The 15,162-nt window shown below is 36.7% G+C and overlaps 1 protein-coding gene across 1 annotated transcript; it reads left to right on the top strand.

Moving 5' to 3' along the window:
- Window positions 1-8,552: 8,552 nt before the first annotated feature.
- On the top strand, window positions 8,553-14,768 carry tmem33 (transmembrane protein 33). Its single transcript, XM_018735629.2, has 8 exons — window positions 8,553-8,670; window positions 9,768-9,847; window positions 10,501-10,595; window positions 11,596-11,783; window positions 12,381-12,448; window positions 12,607-12,740; window positions 13,439-13,522; window positions 13,633-14,768. The coding sequence occupies exons 2-8, from the start codon at window positions 9,800-9,802 to the stop codon at window positions 13,760-13,762; spliced, it is 747 nt and encodes a 248-aa protein (XP_018591145.1). The 5' UTR covers window positions 8,553-8,670; window positions 9,768-9,799; the 3' UTR covers window positions 13,763-14,768.
- The last annotated feature ends 394 nt before the right edge of the window (window positions 14,769-15,162 follow it).

Raw genomic sequence — 15,162 nt, 5'->3', positions numbered from 1 at the left:
GAGGAAGATGCAGGGTTCAAAGTACAGGATGGGGACACGGCAGAGTCGGCTGTGTGGAGCTCTGAAGTTCAAGAACAGAGCAAACAGAGCATGCCAACAAAGAGAAAGGGACAGCAGTCAACTGCAATGGAAAATAAGTCAAATGATGCCGAAGGGAAAAAAAGGATTCCACATTAGATATGGGAAAGTTTAGGGAAGGGGTCATCAGGTCAAGAAAAGTCAACAAGAGTGCAGTCTTTATGACAGAAGGAATTTAATATTAAAAATACATAAATCTTCAAGTGAGGGCAGCAGCATAATGGACACAAAAGGAGGGAGTGTTGGAGTCAACATTGATTTGTTAACAGCAGCAAAATGGATTGTTCCAAGTTGTTAACATTTAACACAAAAGTTAACACCCGAATAAAATGTTGGGTGAAATTGAGCAGCTTCTCCTCTTTAAAAAAACTCTGCAAAAATGTAAAAATGCAGCACTCAGCTAAAATGATGAATACAAAATATATTTTTTATCTTTTTATTCATTGATAGGTGACACTGAAAATGATAAAACATCCTGTTCTAAATATAAAATGTTAAAATGCATTTAATTCCTCAGATACTGTGGGCTAAACAGGATTTTTTTTTTCCATTATCTAAAGTTTGTTTCCCAGTAAAAAAATAACAAAGCTTCTTATTTATAAGAATTTACCCAAAATTTGTTACATTCAATAATTTACACAAGAAATATATATATATTTTTTTATCCAACACTAAGTATTATTTCAGCTGTTTTCAGTTTTATCTTTGAAATGTTACTGAATATTCAGACTAGTGCAGAGATATATTAGAAATATTTTAGATTCCACATAATTATAGGCCTACATAAAATCTGTAGAAACTTGTGCATAAAAATATAAATTGCAAGTGGTTCTCATTGATTAATTACTTTAATACTTCACGCAGAAATCACTGTACCGAGAGGCAGAACCAGAATGCAATGCATTAGACATAAAGCAGATATCATCACACTGGAGAGACACCCTCTGGGCTAAGCAGTAACCCATACACCTCATAAAGAGACATGGCCCTGGGTTTGGTTAAATGTCCTTTACCACCATTCATCAGTCTCTATCCATTTATCCTTTTCACCAGCCGTGTACTAACACGTATGTATCGATTGCACACCTTGCAAAATCTTTCATCATTTTTTCAGTTTTTCTTAAAGTTTTTTTTTTGTCCCGAGTCTTTAAATCCCGGTACCCTGTGCCTGAATGGACGAGTATGACGATGTTTCATTTGTTTACACAACTTTTTCTTCATTAATCATAAAACACATCTTTGTAACACATTCTAGCAGCAATATTAAATTGTAAATTCTCTTTTAAATAGCTGGTCAACCTATGTTTCCAGTTGGACTAGTCACATCATAAAGTTAATTATATAATTTTTTTTATTATATGAAAATTTAATTAATTCTTTCTTAATAATGTTTTACATTATACATTTACATGATAACTGTTGATGCAGTAATACCCCCTAAGAAATGTATGGTCTAGGATCATGTATTAGAAAGCAGTCAATTTGCTGTAAAGTCACTGTGGTACTTTACAAGGATAGAACCCACAGCAAAGGACCATTAATCGCATTTAGTTGAATATATGTACATACAGGACAGTTATGTTTTAGATTTTCTCTTACATTAAAATGAATCACAGTTTTAAAACTAATGCATTGCCTCTTTTATGATTTTAATAATATATTTAGGCATTTTGAGACACAAAAGGATTCCTGTATATTGCAATGAATTTGCATAGAAATCAATATCAGTTACAGGAGGTTCAATCTTTTTTGTGTGGCAGAATGTTTATAAATCACATCTGCTGCCACAGTGCCATTCCTTCAACTAGCTGCCATCTAACAGTCCTACTGAGAACTGAACTGTACAGAACTGGACTGTTAATTTGCATAATGGGGAAGGGTTACATCTTTTCTGTTTGTTTTTTAGTAATGAATTGTTTATGCGTGGCCCTCTTTGTGTCGTTGCATTGTTTTCTAAGTGTACTTTTGTCGTGGGTGAGTCTTCTGTTATATATTGTGTTTTAGTGATGAAGGCACGTACCAGCATTGGATTAAGTGACAGAATCTTGTATAAAGTAAAGCAGCCGTTCCTTATAACTAGGACTGATGGTAGAGTTTGTGACTGTAACAAATAATCTAATAACAGAATTCGAGATTTAACAAAAAATACATAATGTTGCTGAATTGTCATTATAGTGTCAAGCACCGTAATGTGTATCAGTCACTTGTTGTGAACAATCGTTGTTGGCACATTACCTGTTTTATGTATTAGATTGCAATTCTAGGGTTAAATTACTGGTAACTCTAATATCATGCATGTAACCGTAGAAATACCTTGTGGTTTGTAGAGCGATGTAGAATGTAAATGTAATAAACATTTATCTAGAATTCATTTGATTTTTCTTGCACAGTGGGACCACATGAACACAGTATTATCATGGGAATGTCAGTAAACCACCACACATGGGTACTTCTCAAAAATAATGTTCTTACTTTTTTTTCTGAAGAGCTACATGTGACCTTGGAGTTTAAGGACCTTCTCCATCCTGCCCTTTATTAGCTTCTGACGTGTCTACAAATTCGTAAAATGTCATAACTCTTCATCATGTGCCTTATTAGGGAAATCATTTCTTTCTGACAGAGTAATTTAACCCTTTCATGACACCAGTCATTTGTCTTTGGAAATGAGGCACACATGCAGGATAGGGTTCTCTGCTGTTTTTTATAATAAATAAAAACCTTGATTTCTTAACATCTTGACTATACGAAAGAGACCGAGCACGATGAAAATGCCAGCGCGCGCGCACACACACACACACACACACACACACAGCCCTAACACCCTTAAACCCAAAACATAACGACTATAACGGATTAAATCCCCACTTCTGTCACAAACTGCTCAATTTAGCGATCCTTTAAGCAATTTTTGAAATATTTTCCCAGCGAGAATAATACACAAACACCGAATCCGGGGAGACCTCACCTTCCTCATCGCCTCAATAAAATAAGCATAAAGCCCGGTCGATGAGTGTATAATTTTTAATATATATGCAATACATGTTCACTTTGTTACCTTGACTGACAGAAAATAATATGGGCAAATCGTAATATCCATCCATTACTTGCAAATGATGTGCACGTTGGATCTGCTTGCGTTTGATTAATCCATCCCCCGATTGAGTGTGATGAAGCAATAACTATGTGCCTATGGCTTTGACATTTGCTCTTCCTGGGGGGAGGAGTGGGGGGGGGGGGGGATCAAACGACCCCACCTTAGGGAGCAAGATGATAGAGTTGTTTAAACCTTATATATTTTTAATGCGATATAATTAATTTTTGCCTTGTCCAGAAGGATGCTCGCACAACACTGCACTCCTTCGGAAGAGACGGGTTGGGGGGGGGGCACCTATTTCTGATGCTTTTCCACCAACATCACTTGTCACTCAACCTTATATTTCCATTCAAAACGCTTACGGTCCCTTCACTCTAACTGTATGTTAATCGAGAATTAAATACGTTAATGGCATCTTAAAAAGGCAATAAAGTATGATGCCATCGATACATTTTATTCATTTAGCTGAGGTTTTTCTCCAAAGTGACTTACAGTGTTAATCTATGTACAGTTTTTTTCCCCCTCATTTGTACAGCTGGGTAATTTTACTGGGGCAAATTAAGGTATGTACCTTGCTCACGGGTACTAGAGCCGAAAGTGAGATTCGAACTTGCATCCTTCGAGGCCAAAAGGCAGCAGCTCTTCTTACATTTATAAATAATAAATAAGTACACACCAGCATACATGTACAAATTCGCGCACGTGTATCTATTTAGTGTATACCATAATTGACTGTAGTCAATAGTGTTTCGTATTATATTATTGTAATATTAATAGTGTATACCATAATTGACAAATATGTAGCGTTAGGGCGAGAAAATAAGAGAAAAGCAACAGAACATTACAAATGTGACTTTTTAGAGATGAGCAGATCCTGCAAAACTGTGACTGAAGAGGCGGAATTTGCAATGTGGAGAAGTGAAGAATTGCTCCACCCTGTACTGACACTGTCACCAGACACCGGACTTTGATGTGTCCACAAGCATCCGCACACTTCTCTTTCTACTTGTACAAGAACAGGTCAAAAAACAGGTGAGTGGATTAAATAAAAAAAAATAAAAAAAAAAAATAAGATGGGCGTTTTCTTAGTTCTGCCAATGAAATATATTCACTCCAATTTCCTGCAGTTGGAAATGAGATATTAATAAATAATAATAAAAAAACACACTTCCTCTTAATACACTATTATCCCGTAAACAGGGTACATGAACGAGGAAATGAAGGTGATAAGAGAAAAAGAGCAGCGCAGAATACAGTTGGAAGGTGTGCGGTTCCGCCCGGTCTCTGCGAGGACGCGCACTGCGCATCGGAGCGCCTTCAATGTGAAAAACAACTACAAATGTCACACACACACACACACACACACCTTTTTTAAAGTCTTGCACTATTTTTGTCTTCCAAGAGATTTTTCCTTTTTATTTACATTTCAGCAACGCGTTAAGAAATGCGTTTTAACTATACGAATATAATTACAATTATTTTATATGCGAATAAATCACATTATCGCTTTATACTTCTATGCGCAGCACTACGCAGGAAAAAACAATGTGGAATAATAATGCTTAGAAATGCGATATTTAATAGCAGAATATTGTTACGAATTAGGCAGAGGTATTATATAAACTACAGCTACAAATGGTTAAATGCTGCAGTTAAAATAAGCTGTATAAAATATTTGTTCTAATCAGAAAAGCTGTTTTTTTTTTTACTGCGTTACAGTGCAACCATTATAATTTCCTGTCTTCTATTTTAAAGAAAAGCTAACAAAAACTTTTCTTCGGTCATGTCATGTGATAATATTGAGAAAGTGAGAACACTTTGATCCTTGTTTCTTTCATTTGAATATTTTACATGGGTGTTTTCCAGCCCAAAAAGCTTCAGTGTCCTGAACAAAATATATTCCCTTATTTACCATGTTCCTGCCACCCTCATTTCAGCCCTCTTTTCTCTTGTCATCGTTCCTGTTTGTGGGCTTTCATCTCTATTCTCTCCCCTGTTTTGCTTTAATTCTTTTTATTCCAATACAGCTGGGGAAAGAATACAGGCTTTTTTTTCCGGATTCTAGAACTAAACCTCTTTAGAAGCTTTGATTTCTTCTTTTTAGAATTCCTTGGGTTGACTTGTCGATCGTTTCCTTTTGTTTAATCCACTTCTCTACACCAGATTCTCGTGAAAAACGCCTGGTACCCGTTGATGGATCAGTTCTAAAAACAGGATACAAAGAATGCTTTATAAAGGACATAACAGAGAGAGTAACAACTTTAAGGGCTATTTTGCCCTTTTATTTTGCTGTAAATATGTTATTTTAAAATAGTGTACCATCTAAACGTATTCCCTTGAATACAATCAGTTAAATGGAAAAAAAATATATTTTATTTAAAGAAAAATTCGATATAGCCACGGATAGTACTAATACTATATTCTTTTTTTTCCCCTCCTGGTTTATTATTGTATTATAATTTGTTGCAACTTCTTATTCTTTCCTTTTCCATCTTTCACCGTAGATGAACAATAATAATAGTAGCTAATATGCACATATAATATATAGAAAATATATTTCAACTGTCCGAAGTTGGATATTTGGATGCGATACTGTATGCTGTACATTATACAATAAAAATGTCAATGAAAATAAAATGCAAAAAAGTTGTTAATGAAATCAGTATAAATTCTGTTTGAAGAAACTGCAGCAAACCGAGAAGAAAAGGTATAACTATGATTTAATTCAACCTGTTGCGCCTTTAAATAGACAAAAAGTAACGAATGCATTTTATAGTCACATCTTTTAAGATCCAAAAATGTTTTATAAGAACTCCGCAATCATAATTTTTCCCCGCTACAAAAATAGGCCATATAGCCTTAAAATAATCCATAACTCCAATGAAGCACTGACAGTGGAAAAACATTCCGAGCGATTTTTTAAAATTATCTTTTTATTGCTTTTTTCCCTGTTTTCATCTGTAAGGTTATTATTATGATTTTAAGGAAGCAAAGGCGTACAATGTCTCCCAGAAGTGCATGTATAATAACAATAATTCGGTGCCACTGAGTCTCCAAGGTGATTTCCAGCAACAGTGAACTTAATAGCTGTATGGAAAAACAAGGACTTCTAAAGACACATCTTACATTGTGCGAAAAAATGAAACGCACATATCATAAAACGCCAATGCAATATGAACACAGACAAAGCAGAAGGAAAAAAAGATTAAAATCGCCATAGCAGCAGATACTTACAGTGAATGTGCACCACCCTGGTGGTATACTATATATCCATTTTTGTTCCTATATGGTGGGATTTGTCTGTTTCTCTGTTACACTTAAACAAGTGGGAACTTTGCATCCTTCTGCACCATTTTATACATGATGAGCCGTCAGTAATAGGATTATTAAACAAAAACCGTCTCAGGCGCTGGCGTTAACCTTTTTAAATGCCTAATTAGGTTTTTGCACAGAAACAATTTGATTTAACATTGCATTGCCCACATTTTCGGTAGATGCTAAAGCAATTGCAAAATGCATTATCCGGCTCTCTGCCAATAATCAAAATATACATATTTTCACAAACATTAAAGGTATTGTATGGTATATTGTTTAAAAAACGCTATCTGTATGATCCACTAAACTAATTACTCTCTGCTGCTGCCTGCCCCCATTAAGTTGATAAAGAACACTATTTTGCGCCATCTGGCGACAGATTGAGGAAGTGCAATCACCTGCTACCCGCGATCCAGATCCTCCTTAGGGCTCTTTCGATCTTTCTAACATTCCTTGTAGCAAAACAGTTTTTAATGAAGGTGTTCCTCTGTAAAATATTATACGCGTTCCAATAACACAACACATCAACTACAAGAACAGTAACACCAGCGGCCCTGAAAATAATGACTACCAGTGGCAGTGAATATTTGATTGTACGCGGCTCTTTAAAACCTTACATGCATTTAACTTGGAGATATTTGGACATTTTCCCGATGTCTGCCCTGCAGAAATTGTCGCAAATCATTAGTGATATAAAATATATTTCAGCGAGCCGTCGATAATACTAAATATATTTCAGCCCTATGCCTCTTATTGGTGTAGAAAGGTGTTCCTTTTTTGTAAAGTGGCGACCTCTCGTGGTTCATAGATATAACTGTAGGATTCCGCAAATTTCTCCCTAGGAAATTGGTTCCGACTTATTTACATTTATTCATTTCGTATAAGTTTTCGGGTTCGTTTTCTTAGATACATTTCTTCCTTTCGTATACGTTTTTTTTTTTCTCAAAAAGCGACGTGCAGTAATGGCTGTGTATTTTATCTGACACCTTTATTATACAAGGTGGCATGATGATGACACACTACACTAACCGCCTGCAGTCCTTCACTCGTTTATAAGCCAAAGCCACGTGTAACATACATTCCCATATATTCATTTAGCAGATACTTTTCTCCAAAGCGACGGATATCTTAGAGAAAAATACAATGACTACATTACACCATCAGAAAAAGTAACTTGGATACAGATGCGTGATTCTAAAGCACAGTTAATTTGTCATTTCCACCATATGAATCAATGTGCATCACACGATCGGATTATAGGACCATAAAGGTTCATCCAAATAATCGATAATTCCTAATCACAAAATTATAGCAAACATTTACATCAATGCGAGTAGCTGCATACATACACGTACTTTGTTACTATGGGAAATTTAGAGTCATAAGTTCACCTGCAACATATATAATATTTGGACTGTAGTGTAGCGGGAAACCCACTCGAACACGGGGAGAACATGCGAACTTCCGGTCCGACTGCACTACCCGCTGCGCCACCGTGCCGCCCTTTTTTTACTGGATTTTTTTGTATTAGTATTAATAATTTCTATATACTAACGGTTATTGATTATTAAGATTATACCAGGTGTAGTGTTAAATAAGACACATCTGTTAAACTCGCACACGGGATAAATGTAAGTTTTTCGTCTGAGAGAGGCGTAGGATCGGACGAATCCCACTCAGAGTCAAGTCTGTGCGGGGCTTGCACACTTTCACCGGGGAGTCTACATTGCCCTCACTCTGTGTGTGTGTGAGAGAGTGTGGCTACTCCGCGATAGACTGGCCTCCTGTCCAGGCCTTGCGTCCTGTACCTCCATTTACAACCTGTATTTCTTTCGAATGCACCATTAAAAGAACGTATTGCGCATTCAAAAAAGTGAAATATTTACTTCCGCACACTTCTATGAACGGTTAAAACCTTCAGCTTCTGTTGGGCGTTATACAAGTAACAATGGGAGGATAAATAATAAAAAAAAAAGATAATTTGTGTAAATCTCTTATTCTAATCACGTCCACCGAGAAACAAGGAAAGAGGCCGGATACCACGTGACAGGAAGTTCAATTTCATTTCCGGTTGTAGTCAAACGTAAGGGAACGAACGACAGGCTGAAGATTTGTCGTATGTCTAAGTCTTGTTAAACAGCTGTAAGCTATAAGACGGCCACATTCTAAGGAATAATTTGTTGGTAAGTGTTTCTTAGCAACGTTTTTCTTATCTTTGTTTCTTATCTTGTTTCTTTCGCTGTCTGACAGCTCTATCCTGTCCTTGACAGGCCCAGACTAGTCACAGAACAGTGAGGTAATTCTCGAACATTCTTCGTGTCGGAACTAGTTTTCATAACCGTATGGCTTTTAGTTTACTGTGAACCTTACAAGCGGCTTATTTCATTAAATTCTCCGACAGATTATCTTTCAAAGTAGTTTTAGACAAAGCTATTACGTCAAGCAGAGACAGCTTTGTTTTGTGTCAGTGTTACACAGACTTTAAGTTTAAATTAGCATCCCAGGCCTCGTCTGGTCTGGTGTTCACATACAAATTATTGACGTTAAATCTGCGTATTACTAAATAGCCACAATTGAATTGTCAACAATGAATGCTGACCGTAGACAATGAGAAATGTTGTGTAGCATCCGTAGGGCTGCTGGGTATCGATGGCTATTATTATCAAAGAAAAACAAATGAGCCCCCTGCTGCAGTGATGAAAAACACACTGACTGACTCTACCGTTTAAGATCGAAGAATCTCTTATTTTGTTACCCTGTAGTATTAAATTGTTAAACCTTTGAAATTGCCTTTTTTTCTGTGGTGTTTTTTAGGAGTTTAGGTTTTGATCCTTATTTTTCTGTGCATATTTTCAAAGTCTTAGTTGTTGTTAAGGCAGTTAACCTTTGTTTTAGCTGATGCTTTTTTAAAAACCATTGTTAATGAACTTTGATTTACTTTTTTGTACAGCAGTATATTCTGACTGTATCAGTTCAGGGTAACTGCCTTGTTCAAGGGGACTACAGCAAGGTAATTCAGACCAGTGACCATGTATCACTGTATTGGGATTGGTTAAATTCAGCTGCACAGCTAAAAACTGCCACTGGGGTTACCTTGAATACCTGGAAACATTTAAAATTGTTTGAGAATGGTAAGAAGTTTAGTTTGGAAGGCATAAATGTTTCACTGTAAAATGGACAGAAAGGTGTATAGTGTTTTTAAATTTTTCACGCTTTGCAAAATGCTGTAAAGGTTTGGCAAATTCATGATGAGAATAGATCATTCCATGTTATCTTTCAGGCTGAAGCAAGTTTGCAGAGGGAGACTGAGCGATGGCTGACAATGAGAACACAAACCCTCCCCGCCAGGAAGGTCCTGTGGTAAGTGGCAAAATAGACCAGTGTGTGATAAGCTGACAAGCAGACTAAATGTGCATATTCTTTGAGTCAGTCATAGGGCTTATAATGATTCATTTGTTGCACAGTATTTTTATTTTAAATGTATATTGTGGCCTATTGAGGGATAGAGAGAGCCACAAGGGTGGGACAGAGGTGCCAAACAGCAGGACTTTCCCATAAAATGACTGCTTTATTTATGAATCAGAAGGGGAAATGGCATTCCTTTAATGCAAAACCAAGCAGCTACTCAGAAGAAAACCTGAACAGTTAAGATGAACACCAAAATAGAACAGCTGACTTGGCCAAGTCCCTGGGAGGTCTTGTGTTCTGCGCACACCTCAAAAGTTTCTTCCCCAGTCTCCCCTGAAGTCCTCAGACCAGTTGCTCATGAGTCTCCTGTGATTCCTGCTCTGTTGTCTGTAGCTGGTTGTCATTGTTCTGTTGGGGCAGGGACAAGTCATTGGAAGCTGTCCATCAAGGAAATCCTGCCTCTTACCACAGGCTGCACTGTCCATATGTGTTCAACCAATCTTTTAAAGTTGTGTGAAGTGAACACACAATTTTTTTTAAATTTCTTGAATGTTATATTTATGTAATTGTTCATATCAAACTAACTTTTTTTGCTTGTTTTGCAGCAATACATGTTGAATAACAAACTGGAAACGGCAATGTGGCTCTCACGTCTGTTTACTGTGTACTGCTCTGTTTTATTCATTCTGCCTGTCCTGGGGTGAGTATGGTACATGGTAACCTTTTTTTTTATAATGAACTTCTGTAGTTTGGCATTTTAACCTTAACATGCTATATTAGAGCTCTCTGTGTGGTGTGTGTGTATGTATAATATTATTTATATATATATATATATATATATACACACCCACACATATATGCACAAATCATTGAGTACTGATTTGCATATAAAGGTGTATAGCAGTGCACCTAGACTTGCATATACATATAAAATAAAGTTTATAATGAGCTGAATTGCTTTTACTTTTTTTCACATCAAATTCCTATCTGGCTAAAAAATGTTGATAAAATTTGACGCATTTTGGATCTGCCAAAAACTTTCGAAGTTCCACAACATTCGAATTCGAACTTGGCCACATCCCTACAGAGGAAGACTAAGGCAGTAGCATTAGGTGGAGTGGGAGGAAGCTGAAGGTGGCAGTTTCAGCCCTTGCTTTCTTTGATCTCATTGAATAAATGGTCCAAGTTGTAGCTTTACATTTATTAATTCACCACACACTATACGCTTTAAATCTTCCGACACCCCCCCCCCAAAAAAAAAAAAAAAAAAACTATGAGCCACTCATGGATGTGTTGTCTTCTTCTCCACCTTAGTTAAACTTCTTAGGAACTTTTTTTTTTTTCTTTTTTAAGAAACAGCATTATAATAAATAATTGCACAATGAAACCTTAGTGGTTCAAAATAGGATGGAAAAACATAGTGGATAATACCACCACATGCATTTTGCAAATTGCAGTAATGTGTTTTGTTACTAAATGTTTTCAGTCATAAGATCAGGTTTACATATCAATCCAAATTTTTGCAGTTCTTTAACAAATCAGTGTAGGGCATTAAATATGTCCTAACGTTGCTTTTCTCACTCGGTTACTGAACATGGTATTGATTCTAATGCTGGACCTTCATTGCTTTCATTCTCAATCTATTCATCTTCAGTTAGATGGGTGGATTACTTTACTGAGATATTTGTCACCTCTACCAGACTGCAAGAAGCTGCCAATTTTTACCAACGTGCCTTGCTGGCCAACGCACTGACAAGTGCATTGCGATTGCACCAGAGGCTGCCCCGGTTCCAGCTGAGTAGAGCTTTCCTGGGCCAGGCGCTGCAGGAAGACAGCTGCCACTACCTGCTCTATTCTCTTATCCTGGTGAACTCCTACCCAGTCACAAGTATCCTCCATCAGAATGTCACTAAATTGAGACCCTAATAGCTATTAAGGTCTCATGTCTCGAATGCCGAGCCTGCCTTGTCCAATGTTGATGAAAAGCTGGTAGACCTGTTGGTGGTGATGGCTGATTTCTGATTTGTTTCTTGAACATTAAGTTATTAATAACTTAAGTCATTCTTTCAGAAAATTATGAGGAAGTCCACCTCTAAAATCAAATTAAGTAATGGTTTAGTTACAATTGCCTCAGCCATCTAACACACTTGCCTATCCCAGGTTTGAGTCATTGAAATGTTTGAAAATAAAAATGTTAGCAATAGATGTTTGTTCCAGTTTATGTAGTCTTGGAATGAAAAGTATTAGTTCAGAAATAAGTAATTGTTTACGGTGCAGGCTGTGAACCTGGTAAGCCGATAACTGGCCAAATTCGGAGGCTTTGCAATGGCAAGAAAATCCTTCAAAAGCACGATCTGTAAGACTTCTGATATGGTTAAATTAAGGTACTGGTACTTGAACGGGGGATTGCACAGGTTTGGAAGGTGTTGTCAGTCTTGTTAAATTGTAATCCTGTGTTCAACTTTTCCTTAACCATTATGCTCAGTGAGTATATTTCCAGTCTTTCTTTTCTCTTTACTTCATGCCACCACATACACAAAAAAGGTCCTTGATGTAAGTCACTTGTGTACTCCTCAGTGCCCACCCCTCCAATTCCATGCTGAATGTTAGGTTTCACATTGACAATTCAGTGTCTTTGTGTTTAGCTTCACTATGTATGCTTTTTTGTAAATGCAGCTTTTAAAATGATGGGTCTTGGGTCTTCTTTGCAGACAATGGGTCCCAACAGTTTGGCGTTTGTGAGGGGCTTCCTGAATAAGCTGACTGCCAACCAGCAGAACATCCTTAAGTTTATTGCTTGCAATGAGATATTTCTAATGCCTGCGACTGTCTTCATGTTGTTCAGGTGTGCTTGTTTATTTTGTTTTTTTAGGGAATATGGATTTTAAGTTTGCTTTTAGCCTTGGTTTAACTTAGGTTACTCAAGTTGCTGTAATTCTAAATAAGCTTTATAATGTTATGAACCACTAATAGTGTTAACTACAATATAAAGTTTTAAGTGAAACTTTTAGTAAGTTAAATCTGAATTGCATATTTTGAATTAGACTAATCAAAATCCACAGTCTGCTACGTATTGATACGAGCCATTACTTAGCCATCACCTCTTGTACAAGGCAAATTCCATTATGGGGTTTGTACACTAAGCTACTTAATATTTTTACCGTATCAAGGGTGTTACAGCAGGAACAGTGATTCAGATGTGTGGCCTTGAACTGTAAGGAAGTAACTGACTTGAATAGTTTTAAGGAGAGAAAGAGAAAGGAGGCTGACAGAAGTGACTAAGGTTTTGTTTTATAAATATACTCAGGTGAAACAAAGTCTCAGTGTCAAAGTGATCCTGAAAATACAATTTCTCCAAATATTGGAGTGCAGATATCTTTGTAAATGTAGCTTGTAAATGTAGCATTACCCACCTCTGCTGAAGACCAAACTGGTGCTTGTGTCAGGAACTGGAAATTGAATATATTCATTGAGGTTTCAGTTCTTTCCCTGAATTTTTTTTTTTTTTTTTTTTTCTTCCCCCTCCCTTGTCTCCCTCTTAAGTGGCCAAGGAAGTTTGCTGCAGCCTTTCATTTACTACAGGTTTCTTACCCTTCGTTATTCCTCCAGAAGAAACCCATATTGTCGGTAAGAGGCCACAAATGACATTGAATCTCTGTACACTGAGTATTTATACAAGTTGTATTTATTAGTGTGCTTCTATCTTTTACATTTCTAATGGCCTGTCCTTCCTCCAGCACCCTATTCACGGAGTTGCGCATTCTTCTGGAGCATTTTGTCATGAAGCCGTCATGTCCAGCCTTCCTCAGGAGGATGTGTTTGAGCAGCATTGCCTTTGTCAGCCGTCTTGCGCCCACTGGGGTATAACCCCTACAGCTCTTTGCCACAACTGAGTTCTCTGTCTATGGCAGTTGGCAAGAACCAAAAGGAAGGAAAAATGGGCAGATTACATGTTCAAGCTGTTCCTGCTGCTTTTTTCTCCATGTGCTAGACTGCTAGCTCTGAATCACACTGCACTGAAAATGAAAGCCCTATTTTTTTTAATTCTTGAAGTCCTTGTCAAAAACTACTATTCCAACAAACACTGTACTGTTACGTCATTCATATCGCAAGAACACATGAAACTGAGTAGCTGTTTGAGAACTAAATGTTCAGTCTTTTAGTCCATACATTTTTTGTCAACTGAATTTTCAGTTACAGAAAATTGTTTTAGTTGCATGTAGGAATAGTTTGTGCTAGTCATTGTACTTTAAGCCAAAGTGATGGAAAGTCCTGTATACGGTTTACGTAAAATTGGCTCAATTTAAATATGGTACAGGCACTGTAAACATAAGCACCTGGCAGAGATGCATTTATATTTTGCCATTATTGAATATCTGTTATAAAATTTAAACTTTGGGATATGTACAATGTGTAATGTTCTAAGCATTTTAAATTCCTACAAGTTCTAAAGAATAGAGTTAAATCCTTAACAATATTTGATTTCCATGCTGCATACAACCTGTGTCCTGGTGGAACTTTTTTAAAACACAAAATCTTAGTGATGGAACATTGAATTATGCATTTAATATAGGAATGTGGATATTTCTCATCACATTTTCTTACCTTTTTAAAGCCACCAGTGGCTCCTTTGAGTTGTAGTGTAATGTATAGCAAAGCTTTCTAGGTACAGATAGAATTTCAAAGTAATATGTGAACTTAAGCACTAATTTAAAAGGATGATTATTTATCTTTGTTTAGCCATTTCTGCAGCTGTAGGCATGGCTGACTGAACAAATGTACAAATGTTATTTACGGTTTTCTTTTTGGATTCTTTCCACTTCGGTTGTTTTACATGATGTATTACAATAAAAGCAAATGGCTGCATACATTATTTGTAGTTATTAATTTAAATGGGATTATTCTTTTTGGTTCATCTTTGAGTTTTTTCTGAAGAGTATGATTTCCTTTCAGCTGTATACTTAAGTGTTGTGGCTTGGACTAAATTTGGTGCACAAAATACTGAAAATGCACTGATAAGAAATTAAATACTAGGCTTTTCAATCAGTACAGGGGGGCTGTGCTGTGGCTCATTTGAGTCAAACCTGCTTTTGAGACCAAAAATAGCCATGTGAAGTCAGGGTGTGTTGTCACTATATATTTCTTTCCTTTATTAACCGCAATAAAAAAAAGTTTCTAAATATACCGCTCAACAGGTGCAAACAACGCCAACGCAAAACTGTCTGAACTAATACTTGCAGAGACTGTGGACTTTATTTCTAGGCGAA

The sequence above is a fragment of the Scleropages formosus genome, chromosome 16, assembly GCF_900964775.1.
Source record: "Scleropages formosus chromosome 16, fSclFor1.1, whole genome shotgun sequence".
NCBI classification, from domain to species: domain Eukaryota; kingdom Metazoa; phylum Chordata; class Actinopteri; order Osteoglossiformes; family Osteoglossidae; genus Scleropages; species Scleropages formosus.
Note: the sequence above shows the minus strand (reverse complement) of the source record. Positions and strands in the feature narration are given on the sequence as shown.

Bases quoted from the DNA above. Each gene is read 5' to 3' on its own strand.
- tmem33 (XM_018735629.2), top strand. From the start codon at position 9,800: ATGGCTGACAATGAGAACACAAACCCTCCCCGCCAGGAAGGTCCTGTG. The intron at 11,784-12,380 runs GTATCCTCCATC...CATTATGCTCAG, and splicing joins GAACTCCTACCCAGTCACAA to TGAGTATATTTCCAGTCTTT. The intron at 12,449-12,606 runs GTAAGTCACTTG...TCTTCTTTGCAG, and splicing joins ACACAAAAAAGGTCCTTGAT to ACAATGGGTCCCAACAGTTT.